Source organism: Mizuhopecten yessoensis, unplaced genomic scaffold, assembly GCF_002113885.1.
Source record: "Mizuhopecten yessoensis strain PY_sf001 unplaced genomic scaffold, ASM211388v2 scaffold4301_1, whole genome shotgun sequence".
Lineage (NCBI taxonomy): Eukaryota > Metazoa > Mollusca > Bivalvia > Pectinida > Pectinidae > Mizuhopecten > Mizuhopecten yessoensis.
This window is the reverse complement of record NW_018405476.1, coordinates 402,206-414,283: the sequence shown is the minus strand read 5'-3', so window position 1 is coordinate 414,283 and position 12,078 is coordinate 402,206. Positions and strand designations below refer to the sequence as shown.

The 12,078-nt window shown below is 37.8% G+C and overlaps 1 protein-coding gene across 1 annotated transcript in view; it reads left to right on the top strand.

The window, feature by feature from the left end:
• The first annotated feature begins 6,280 nt into the window (after positions 1-6,280).
• The window catches only part of LOC110448785, a 22,454-nt gene continuing 16,656 nt past the window's right edge, over positions 6,281-12,078 (top strand). Inside the window, exon 1 of the mRNA XM_021495218.1 lies at positions 6,281-6,621. Within this exon, the coding sequence (XP_021350893.1) occupies positions 6,440-6,621 (182 nt within the window). The 5' untranslated portion in view covers positions 6,281-6,439. The remainder of the gene's footprint in view (positions 6,622-12,078) is intronic.

The window sequence follows — 12,078 nt, the reverse complement described above, 5'->3', positions numbered from 1 at the left end:
GTACAGTAAGGTAATAGGTACAGTAAGGTAATAGGTACAGTATGGTAATAGGTACAGTATGGTAATAGGTACAGTAAGGTAATAGGTACAGTAAGGTAATAGGTACAGTATGGTAATAGGTACAGTATGGTAATAGGTACAGTAAGGTAATAGGTACAGTAAGGTAATAGGTACAGTATGGTAATAGGTACAGTAAGGTAATAGGTAAAGTAAGGTAATAGGTACAGAATGGTAATACAGTATGGTAATAGGTACAGTAAGGTAATAGGTACAGTAAGGTAATACAGTAAGGTAATAGGTACAGTAGGGTAATAGGTACAGTATGGTAATAGGTACAGTAAGGTAATAGGTACACTAAGGTAATAGGTACAGTAAGGTTATAGGTACAGTAAGGTAATACAGTATGGTAATAGGTACAGTAAGGTAATAGGTACAGTATGGTAATAGGTACAGTAAGGTAATAGGTAAAGTAAGGTAATAGGTACAGAATGGTAATAGGCACAGTAAGGTAATAGGTACAATATGGTAATAGGTACAGTATGGTAATAGGTACAGTAAGGTAATAGGTGCAGTATGGTAATAGGTACAGTAAGGTAATAGGTACAGTAAGGTAATATGTACAGTAAGGTAATAGGTACAGTATGCCAAAAATGAATTGCATTGTATCATACAGCTGTTTGTTCTATCTAGGACTCATTGGTAATGCTAGGGGCCAAAAAGTTGGAAATTCAAATAGTCTAAATTACTGTTGATAAAGAGGGACAGGTGGGTAAACCCGTTAATTAAGAATTATTTTTAGAGGATTAGCGTTTAAATCTGTAAAGTGTAGACTTAGATTAAAACAGATATGTAACACAGTCCCCTATTCCTGCCATTTATTCCGTCCACTGAGTGTAGAGGATCAAGAACGAGGCCAGACGAATAGCACAGTGTGACAGGACTTAGTCCTTCTCGTCATTGCCGCAGCAGCAGCTCGTCCCGATTGAACTGTTCGGATTGTATGTATCGTTACAAGAAGTATCGTAAATATTATATTTAAAGAGAAAGATGTCCTGTCTGCATTGTCTCGTATTACTGAAGACTTGCCTTTTTTGCACGGTCTACAATCGTTGTATACTTTTGTTATCTGCATTGCTTTGTTTACATCTTCTAGTACTGATGTACACTTGCCTAGTATACATTGTCTAGTACCGTCGTAGACTTTACTTTTCTACATTGTCTAGTACCGTCGTGGGCTTGGCTTGTCTTCATTGTCTAGTACCGTTGTAGACTTGACTTGTCTACATTGTCTAGTACCGTCGTGGGCTTGACTTGTCTACATTGTCTAGTAACGTCGTAGACTTTACTTTTCTACATTGTCTAGTACCGTCGTAGGCTTGACTTGTCTACACTGTCTAGTACCGTCGTAGGCTTGACTTGTCTACATTGTCTATTACCGTCGTGGGCTTGACCTGTCTACATTGTCTAGTACCGTCGTAGGCTTGACTTGTCTACACTGTCTAGTACCGTTGTAGGCTTGACTTGTCTACATTGTCTAGAACCGTTGTAGGCTTGACTTGTCTACATTGTCTTGTACTGTTGGAGGCTTGACTTGTCTATTGTCTATTACCGTCGTGGGCTTGACTTGTCTACATTGTCTATTACCGTCGTAGGCTTGACTTGTCTACACTGTCTAGTACCGTCGTAGACTTTACTTGTCTACACTGTCTAGTACCGTCGTAGACTTTACTTGTCTACACTGTCTAGTACCGTCGTAGACTTAACTTTTCTACATTGTCTACTACCGTTGTAGGCTTGACTTGTCTACATTGTCTATTACCGTCGTGGGCTTGACCTGTCTACATTGTCTAGTACCGTCGTAGGCTTGACTTGTCTACACTGTCTAGTACCGTTGTAGGCTTGACTTGTCTACATTGTCTAGAACCGTTGTAGGCTTGACTTGTCTACATTGTCTTGTACTGTTGGAGGCTTGACTTGTCTATTGTCTATTACCGTCGTGGGCTTGACTTGTCTACATTGTCTATTACCGTCGTGGGCTTGACCTGTCTACATTGTCTAGTACCGTCGTGGGCTTGACTTGTCTACATTGTTTAGTACCGTCGTAGGCTTGACTAGTCTACAATGTCTAGTACCGTTGTAGGCTTGACTTGTCTACATTGTCTATTACCGTCGTGGGCTTGACTTGTCTACATTGTCTAGTACCGTTGTAGACTTGACTTGTCTACATTGTCTATTACCGTCGTAGGCTTGACTTGTCTACAATGTCTAGTACCGTCGTGGGCTTGACTTGTCTACATTGTCTAGTACCGTCGTGGGCTTGAGTTGTCTACATTGTCTAGTACCGTCGTAGGCTTGACTTGTCTACAATGTCTAGTACCATTGTAGGCTTGACTTGTCTACATTGTCTAGTGCCGTCGTAGGCTTGACTTGTCTACAATGTCTAGAACCGTCGTAGGCTTGACTTGTCTACATTGTCTAGTACCGTTGTAGGCTTGACTTGTCTTCATTGTCTATTACCGTCGTGGGCTTGACTTGTCTACATTGTCTAGTACCGTCGTAGGCTTGGCTTGTCTACATTGTCTAGTACCGTTGTAGACTTGACTTGTCTACATTGTCTAGAACCGTCGTTGGCTTGACTTGTCTACATTGTCTAGTACCGTTGTAGGCTCGACTTGTCTACATTGTCTAGTACCGTTGTAGGCTTGACTTGTCTACATTGTCTAGAACCGTCATAGGCTCGGCTTGTCTAAACTGTCTAGAGTTGGTATGGATTGTGTGGTGTTACAGCTGTCTGGTAGGGGTGATGGTAACATCTTTGAAGGTTCAGTGAAGGGTATATTTCTCACTAGCGGTGACAATGTATTGTTTTGAAAGTACCGATGGTCCTTTGAAATGTTCACTTTTCGTGATAGTGAAACGCTATTGTACTAAATCTTACTTGAGATTCGGTCATACATAATCTAATAGCCGTATCAAGTAACGTTTAGAAATCGATATTTTGACTTTTCACGTTCTAACACTAGAAGTTGGCGGCGTTCCGCGTCGTGTCACTCGACTCCAAAGGTATATTGGTCAAAGAGAGACATTGACCTCTGACACTTATCCCACACTCATATATATCCCAAGGTCATTATACCCGTACATACATGTAGTCTGGCCGCCCTACCAGAGCAGTGACACCACAACCTCAACGATTCCGGCATTACTACAAGGAACACAATAACGGAGAGTCAAAGATCACACGAGCAACGAGTAGGCGTGGATAGGGGTTCTGACAACAGGTGTTATTTAAATTGAATCATTCGTCAAATTTATTTTATATTACATTTAGCAAAAACTTGTACAACGTTGAAGCTTCTGGATTTGTGTGTGCTTCATGCTTAAAAATCCTCCGATTGTGTTTTTGTTTGATACCAAATCAAGTCTCATAACTGAATATGCCATATTATCAGAGACGTATAATACATTATACGTCTCTGATATTATTAATATCCGTTGACATTGACAAAAATTTTATGATCTACCGAAATTTCTAGATGATTCGATTTGAGTTTGCTTTAAAATACCCAATCGGTATTGACAAGCCATGGATTACCCCCATCCGCTGTCCACGTGTTATTGGGTGATAAGTTGGAGCCTCTCGTGTTTGCCTGGACAACAATTGAGTTACTGACTGCAACAGACTATGTATGATGGTCTGTGTAAAAATATCATAGTCTGCTGTAAACATGCTCTGAATTCATGTCATGAAGATAAATGTATTTGTTTGTCTACGCGTGGTTTAAGAATTAGAAATTTATGATTTTTCCTTAAGATGACACCAACAATTACATTGTGCATCTGACATTTGCTGAAGGTGACCTTGCTTTCCTACTACAGATATATTTGTGTTGTCCCACCACGCACGAACACTTTATCGCTATTGTAAAGGGAAAGGTTCACACTGTTGATCAGTTTAAATTCATGCATAACCATATTTCGAATAAAACCAATACCGTTAACGACGTTGGTTTTGTTTTCAAACGTCTGAGGAAGTCTACAATTTTCCTCGTCATTGATATAGGAAATTGTGATGGTGACAGGAACCCGTACATTACATAATGCATACACGTATCAATGCTGTGATATAAACCGTAAACCATAAATATACATGAATGTATTGAAATTATAGGTGTGATATAAACCGATCACAATTTACACTTATCGAGGTCATGATTTAAACCGTATTTATTACACACACGTATTAAGGTATGATATACCCGTACAAAATACATACACGTATCAAGGTTATGATATAAACCGTACATAACATATAGACGTATCAAGGTATGATATAAACCGCACATAACATTTACACGTATCAAGGTTATGATATAAACCGTACATAATACACACACGTATCAAGGTTGTGATATTAACCTATAAAATTACATACACCTATCAAGGTTATGATATAAACCGCACATAATACACACACGTATCAAGGTAGTGACATAGACCGTACATAAAACACACACGCACCAAAGTAATGCTTTAAACCGTACATAAAACATACACGTATCAAGGTTGTGATATTAACCATACATAATACACACACGTATCAAGGTTGTGATATATACCGTACATAATACACACACGTATCAATGTTATGCTTTAAACTTTACATAAAACATACACGTATCAAGGTTGTGATATTAACCATACATAATACACACACGTATCAAGGTTGTGATATATACCGTACATAATACACACACGTATCAATGTTATGCTTTAAACATTACATAATACACATACGTATCGAGATTGTGATATTAACCGTACATAATACACACACGTATAAATGTTGTGATATATACCGTACATAATACACACGTATCAAGGTTATGATATTTACTGTACATAATACACACACGTATCAAGGTTATGATATTAACAGTACATAATACACACACGAATCGAGATTGTGATATTAACCGTACATAATACATACACGTATCACGGTTGTGATATAAAACGTACATAAAACACAAACGTATCACGGTTGTGACATTAAGCGTACATGATACATTAAAGTATAAAAGTGGTGAAATTAACCGTTTATAATACAGACACGTATCAGCGTTGTGAAATAAACTGTACTAAATACATTCACATGTCAAGTTTGTGATATAAACCGTACGTAATTCATACACGTATCAAAGTTGTGACATTAACAGTACATGAAAAGTGTTCATACATGTACATGCACGTTGTATGTGCCTTGTCAGTAATCAGGGGAGTAAAACGTCTCTGTCAACATACATTGTAATTAGGCGAAGAATGACAAACTATTTGTTAATCATTATGTGTGTCTACTCACGGATATTGAGCAAATCGCAAAGTCGAACCAAAGTCAGTGAAGCGAAAATATTGGTTACAGTTACCTAAACTTGGTAACCTGGTTCTCCTCAAGGTGTTATTCAATGAAGGAAGTTTGATTAATATTGGATTATAATGATCGAGCTTATCCAAAGTCTAACTAAAATATCGTACGGGACGGACGGACGGACGGACGGACGAACGGACGAACGAACGAACGATCAACAGTAAAAGTCAAATTCTCAATGCTCCACTTCATTGCGAGGGCTTAAATAGTTTTCAAACAGACATTCATAAACATATATTTATCGACGCATAACACATGAATATAGATAACATAGACAGATACGTGTACGTGTGTGGGAATGATTCACTCTGACTACGTATATGCTGTGGGTGTTTCAGAGATGTTCGCACATTCACCGCAAATACCTGCTGTGTGTCATCATTTTTCTAAATTTATCTTTAGAAAAATTATGTATAAAATTTAGAAAAGGTTTGTATTTTAATGACGATACAACATATAAATACAGTAGTAATAAAAAAAAAAAATATATTAACTAAAACATCCCAAATACAGTTATCTTGATCCATTGTCGTGAATGTTAAATTATCCAAATAGACAAAAAGCACAAATGTGGAGAAGATATTCTTGGTCGCTCGATCGACCTGGTGTAATTGTCAGTTCGATAATACTCCCTTGAACTCTCAAACATTCTCTTGTGTATATGATTGGTCAGAGTTTGTGTAGGGCGAGGGTAAATCATGATATATAATGAACTGATAATACAGATTTTTTTTTTCAACAGTAATCATCTTTGCCCCGAGCCCAAGTTGTTATCCATTAGCGTGTTGTGCTTTTAGTACGACCGATGATTTCATACAATTTTTAGTTGGTCACGCATGACCAACCTTGGCGAACAGGTAGACACTCCGAGCACACACATGTACACTTTGACTCAGTATACCTAGGCCTGTGTATACGTATGCAGACGCACTCAGGTAAATGGGAAAACGAACAGAAACATAAACGCCGATATAAAGAAAAAATATATTCAACGTGTTCAAACTGTCAAACATGGCGGATACGGAGAAAACTGTGACAAATGGATATGTAAACTATAACGGAAATGGGACACTTGTTCAGAATGGTACCATCAACATCGAAGGATTAACCGATGACACTTCTAGTTCAGATAGTAAACCGGACGATGCGGACCACGTGTCCATATCGTCTGCCAAAAGGTCCAGCGAAGGAAGGTAAGCACTACATGTGTATTGAACACACAGGTATATATAAATTATACTAATTTACTGGTCGTCTTTGACGAAGTGTTAAGAAAACAATGGGGCACAACACAATACACTTGGTGACAACATGTAGCGGTACAAGTGTCGGACGACTCGGCTTCTATTGTACTGGATAGTTGAGAACATATACAGTATATATAAAACAATGAGAGAGAAACTTATATAACATGCCAGGCATGTTTATATATATACCTGTACTGTATGTGTATATTACAAAACTTGTTATACAGGTTTTTAATACAGGTAAGATGTAAACATGTCAGGTACATTTGTAGGTGGAATCTTGTTTATTTCACGTCACATCCACTACTGGTTTTGTTCACGAAGAGATATTTCGTCTAAAAACATCAGATTAAGATCGGAAAGAAATTTGGTTATATCGTTGTGTTTATGTCTGAACACACTCTCTGTCCCCTTAGGCTTAGACTGTTAGGTATAGGAGGTACAGAGAAATACAAATACACCATGATCAAATATTGACTGTGCTTTCAATACAGTCTTCATCGAATCAAAGGATCAACACATGTAGCCTCAATGATTGTTTAATTCACATAAAACATAACAAATATTGTATTTATATTCTTTTTCGGCGGTTAAGCAGTCTATTGATGTTAAGTTTTCCTTGTCTTATTTAATACTGAGATAGTTATTTCATTTGTTACCTGTCCGGGTATCCGAAAGGGTTGAAGTATTTATTACTAACCTGTTCAGATATCTTTGCAGGTTGAAGTATGTANGGGGGGGGGGGGGGCGGAAGTAAAGTTGGACAGTTATTCGTTATTCGTTATCCGCTTACTTTACAGTTATTCGTTATTCGTTATTCGCTAACTTTACGTAGAAAGTGTATACAGGTGGTATCACAGCAATAATTTACACCGTGTTAAATCACCACCAACAGATGTCCATTTTGAAAGTTGTTAGACCCCTGTACTTGCAACCTTTCAAAACCCGTGCACCGGCATCTGTTTCACAGCATTTTTCTGTGATTTTAAATAACAAATAACTGTCCAACTTTACCTTTCCGAAATAGTTGACGTATTTGTTATCTGTGGAGGTATCCGAAATAGTTGACGTATTTGTTATTTGTCCAGGTGCCTGAAATTGTTGGAATATTAATTAAATTTGTCACCTGTCTGGCTGAAGTATTGGTTGCTGGTCCAGACATCATTGAAATGGTGGAGGTATTTTTTACCGGTCCATGTACATTTATTGTATCTGAGTTGATATTAGTATTTGTTTCCAGTCCGGGTATCTGAAATGGTTGTAGTATTTTGTTACCGGTCGAGGTATCTGATAGGGTTGATGTATTTGTTACCGGTTAGTGTATCTGAAAGGGTTTGAGTGTTTGCTATCGGTTCTAGTGATTTATTTTATGGTATCAATACTAATAGTGACTGGGAATAGTTTGCTAGTAGATTGACTTTTTATGAAGCTTTTGATTCCAGATTTACTGTTTAAACTTTAACATGTTCAAATTTGTAAACTATCCGCGTTGTACGACCTTACAGTGTATATTTGGAATTGTCAGTTGGGCCGTCGACAAATGCAGCAATAAAACCTCCTGTGCAATTGCATCTTTCATTTGTGTCAGAATATGGAAACAACGTGAGATGGAGTCATTCTAGGCGTATGTAACTAACAAAAGGCCCTGCTCAATCGTCTCATATTTGTTTGATTACACGAAGGAGACATTCAATTGTAAGATTACACAAATCTAATCATGCGGAATGCCTGCAGGATTCTGTTTGGCGTACTGAAAGTTGATGCCGACTTCGTACATCCAAACACTTATCTGTCTACGGTACACAATATTTTAGTTTATTATAAACCGGCTTGTATGATAACAAAAGATTTAGGAGATAGGAAATTCGGTTCGACTTTTTTATTTTTTATTTGTTGAATTGTGTCTCAGTCCTGCGCTGTATCAGATGACGACAATTCTAAGCCCGAGTATGTGGACTCAGGTATACATGATACGTCTTTTACAGGTAAATATGCATGTAATACATGTGAAAAATAATCTGAAAAAAGTTGTATGATGGATTAGCCCAATTTCTATATGGCTTCGCTCTGATGCTCCTAAACCTTACACACCCAGTGCCTATATAGTTCTATACGTATGTGGTGTGTTCGTGAGGATGAAAGGAAGGCCCACTTGGTCGAGATGAGCTAGCGTATGAGCATTTATAGCTGATATGAAAAAGGACAATAAAGCGCGGAGACGAACAACAGATCCCCCCATCACGGGGGTGGGGGGTCACACTGGGAAGTCAAGATCCCATCCCTCCATATCAAACGGGAAGTCAATGGAAAGCCGGTTCGCTATTTACCTATTGAGGTGCATTGACGCGGATAAAACCATAAAATAGAAATGTATTGATGCATAACTTATTGATGTATGTCTCATAAAACATATATGTATGATAAATGTGTACTCTATTATACCTATTATAGATGTGGGTGAACATCGAAGATCTAAAATGTGATAATGCAATGCCTCAATCTCCAAAGCGGTTGTGTACATGTGACCATCAAATAAGCTACTGTTCAACCAAAGGGATTTGAAACTTAATTTTATGCAAATGAAAATCTTATGTGTCGTCATAAGAAAAATGTGTGGCAGGTCACACTATTCGGATTTCATAACTGTAGAAAAAAAGAACACTTTTTTTACTAATATTTGTAGGAAGGAATCAGTGAAGAGAAACTGTGTCCTCGCTGGGGTTCGAACGACTGACCCCGACACTCCATAGAAACACTACTGCTTCATCCTCTATCCTATGCTAGTAAGGCGATTTTGACATTTAATACACTGCAATGCACTTCCTTACCACTATTACCCATTTCCATGTCTTTGGCCTCGAAGGTACAAACAGGTTCATTCATTTCCCGATAAGAGTTCTCCACTACCGCGAGCGGGGAGGGTCAACGGCAACTAATTTGTAATAGAAAGTTAGAAGTGAACAGAATACTTTCCCACGCTGGGGATCGTGTCAGCAATCTCACTCCAGCTATACATGGGTGAAGCTGATTTGACACTATGGACAATTGACATCATTTGTACCATTACCTTTATGTAAGATTGCCATAGAAAAATTGGAAAATGTACATTTTGAAATACATTTATGTATGCCACAACCTTTGTCGTCAGCTTACCGAAACCATCTTGATACTTGTTGAATAACATAAAAAGCACGAGAGAAAATGGTCTTATAACAAATTATGAAAGTTTCGGAAACTTTGTTTAAATCGGGTATTGACCCCAGATCGGCGGACAAGGACGAGTCCCAACTGCTGGAACTTGGTCAGTCTGAATTTTTCTATCAACAGTCCTATCTACCATTGTTAGATATCTTGATACTATTGCGGTAGTTCCTCCGAGAGTGATTTACGACAGGCAAAACTAGTCAATGACTACGTAACATTCCCACTCCATCACTTGACAAGATAACAGATAGAAAAAGGTTTATCAGTGGAACATCGCAATCGATCGTTTATATATTTTTGTAAATAGATATGGACTAAATACAAAGGTCGTTTGGTCCACATGCCTTCGGCAGGTTGTTTCTAAAGCTTGGTAGATTGTGTGATTATGGCATACAAAGGTGTTATGTTCCGTGACTATGAGCTAGTTCTATTATTGCCAGCATGGGAACATCTGAAGTTTTAGGGGACAAAGACATTTTATACATGTATGAAATATAAGTAGGATTTTAAATATGCAGGTAACACTTTAGCGTGTGTCCAAAATTAAACAATGGCGTACATTAATGTGTGTTTAGAACACATTCCGTGTGAACAACTTTAAACAACCCAAAACAATGTTTAACTGAAACATTCATACGTATTCGATAGTCAATGTTACTTTTGTTGGTGAAAGTAAGATTTAAAGCAAGACAAAAATTGTCACCGGCACATACAATACAGGACAATACCTGTCTTTTAGGCGGTGTGTTCCCTGGGCACACGTCAAAACGGATTTTCAAGACATACAAAGTATGTTATAACAGGTCATGTTTGTATATCATTCATTGTATATGGCGGACAACAAAACATTCAAAGATCACCAATCATGTACCTATATATTCAGCAGTTTTCTAGTCTTTCTAGGAACTTACCAGTATTTTAAAGAAACACTTACATTTTCATAAGGCTTAGGAGAGTATATTACTATTTTGATATTTATAATTGTCTAATTTGTTCAACTGATACAAATAGTGGAACTCATCTCCAATACCGACAAAACAAAGATTACAAGTCAAGTTCTGGGGGTTTTCAGGATAAGCCGACCCATCTTCCAGTTTCTATTGTTTCGGGATAAGCCGACCCATTTTCCAGTTTCTATTGTTTCGGGATAAGCCAACCCATTTTCCAGTTTCTATTGTTTCGGGATAAGCCGACCCATCTTCCAGTTTCTATTGTTTCGGGATAAGCCGATCCATCTTCCATTAGGTTCTAAAGTTCTAAACTTTAGAATAATGTGTCTGTCTTTCGACTTCAGTTTAATAAGATATTTTTCAAGCTGAAAATTAGTTTTAAGAATCGGAACAGTTGAGTGTCAAGCTACTGTGTCCAGGTTATGTCATTTCATTGAGATAACTCTTTACAGTAGCCCTTGTGTGGCCTCTTTACAGTAGCCCTTGTGTGGCCTCATCGTCTGGTCACTACTTGTTCGTATGACGTTGGCGTTTACAAAGAACAAAAAACCCCATAAATTATCAGACTTGGCCACGATATCAACCACAGAATAAAGCTAATGTCTACACCAAAACAAGTATTACCAAAGAACAAAGCAATGGTCTACAAAGAAAAAATATGAAGCATAATTACCAACAAATAATTGTGTTCAGGACAGTCCTACCACACCCCCTGTACACCTGACAGTATAACTCTGTTGTTGTGTTAAACTCTTTACTTTCATTGTGTATATAAAAACAATTTGTACCACAGATACATTTTTTTTTTTATCCAGGCCAAATCTTTGAGCAGAACAAAGCACTGGTCTACATCAAGCCAATGTGTATCCTAATAGACCAATCATACAACGCTCACAGTTCAACTGAAGGCATACTTTGGTTATTTGTTGGACTCTTTACTTCCTTCCTATTCAAAGACTCGTAAACAAAATCAAAATAAGATAATGACAGAGGGTGTTTGTATGTGTTGTCTTTGTTCGAACGTAATAACGCGATGACTCATGGTCTCGTTTATAGAAATACAACCTGTCGGCTTGTTAAACCTGATCACCAACAAAATAATCCTAGTGCTTTGAAAGATTACCAATTTTACAATCTTGTGTCCCCGAGGGTTCTTTTTTTTAAATCTACGACTAAATCGCACTTGTAGATAGACAAAACTCGAAGTAAAAGACTTATAACACCGGTAGGGGAGGAGGGTGGGGGGTGG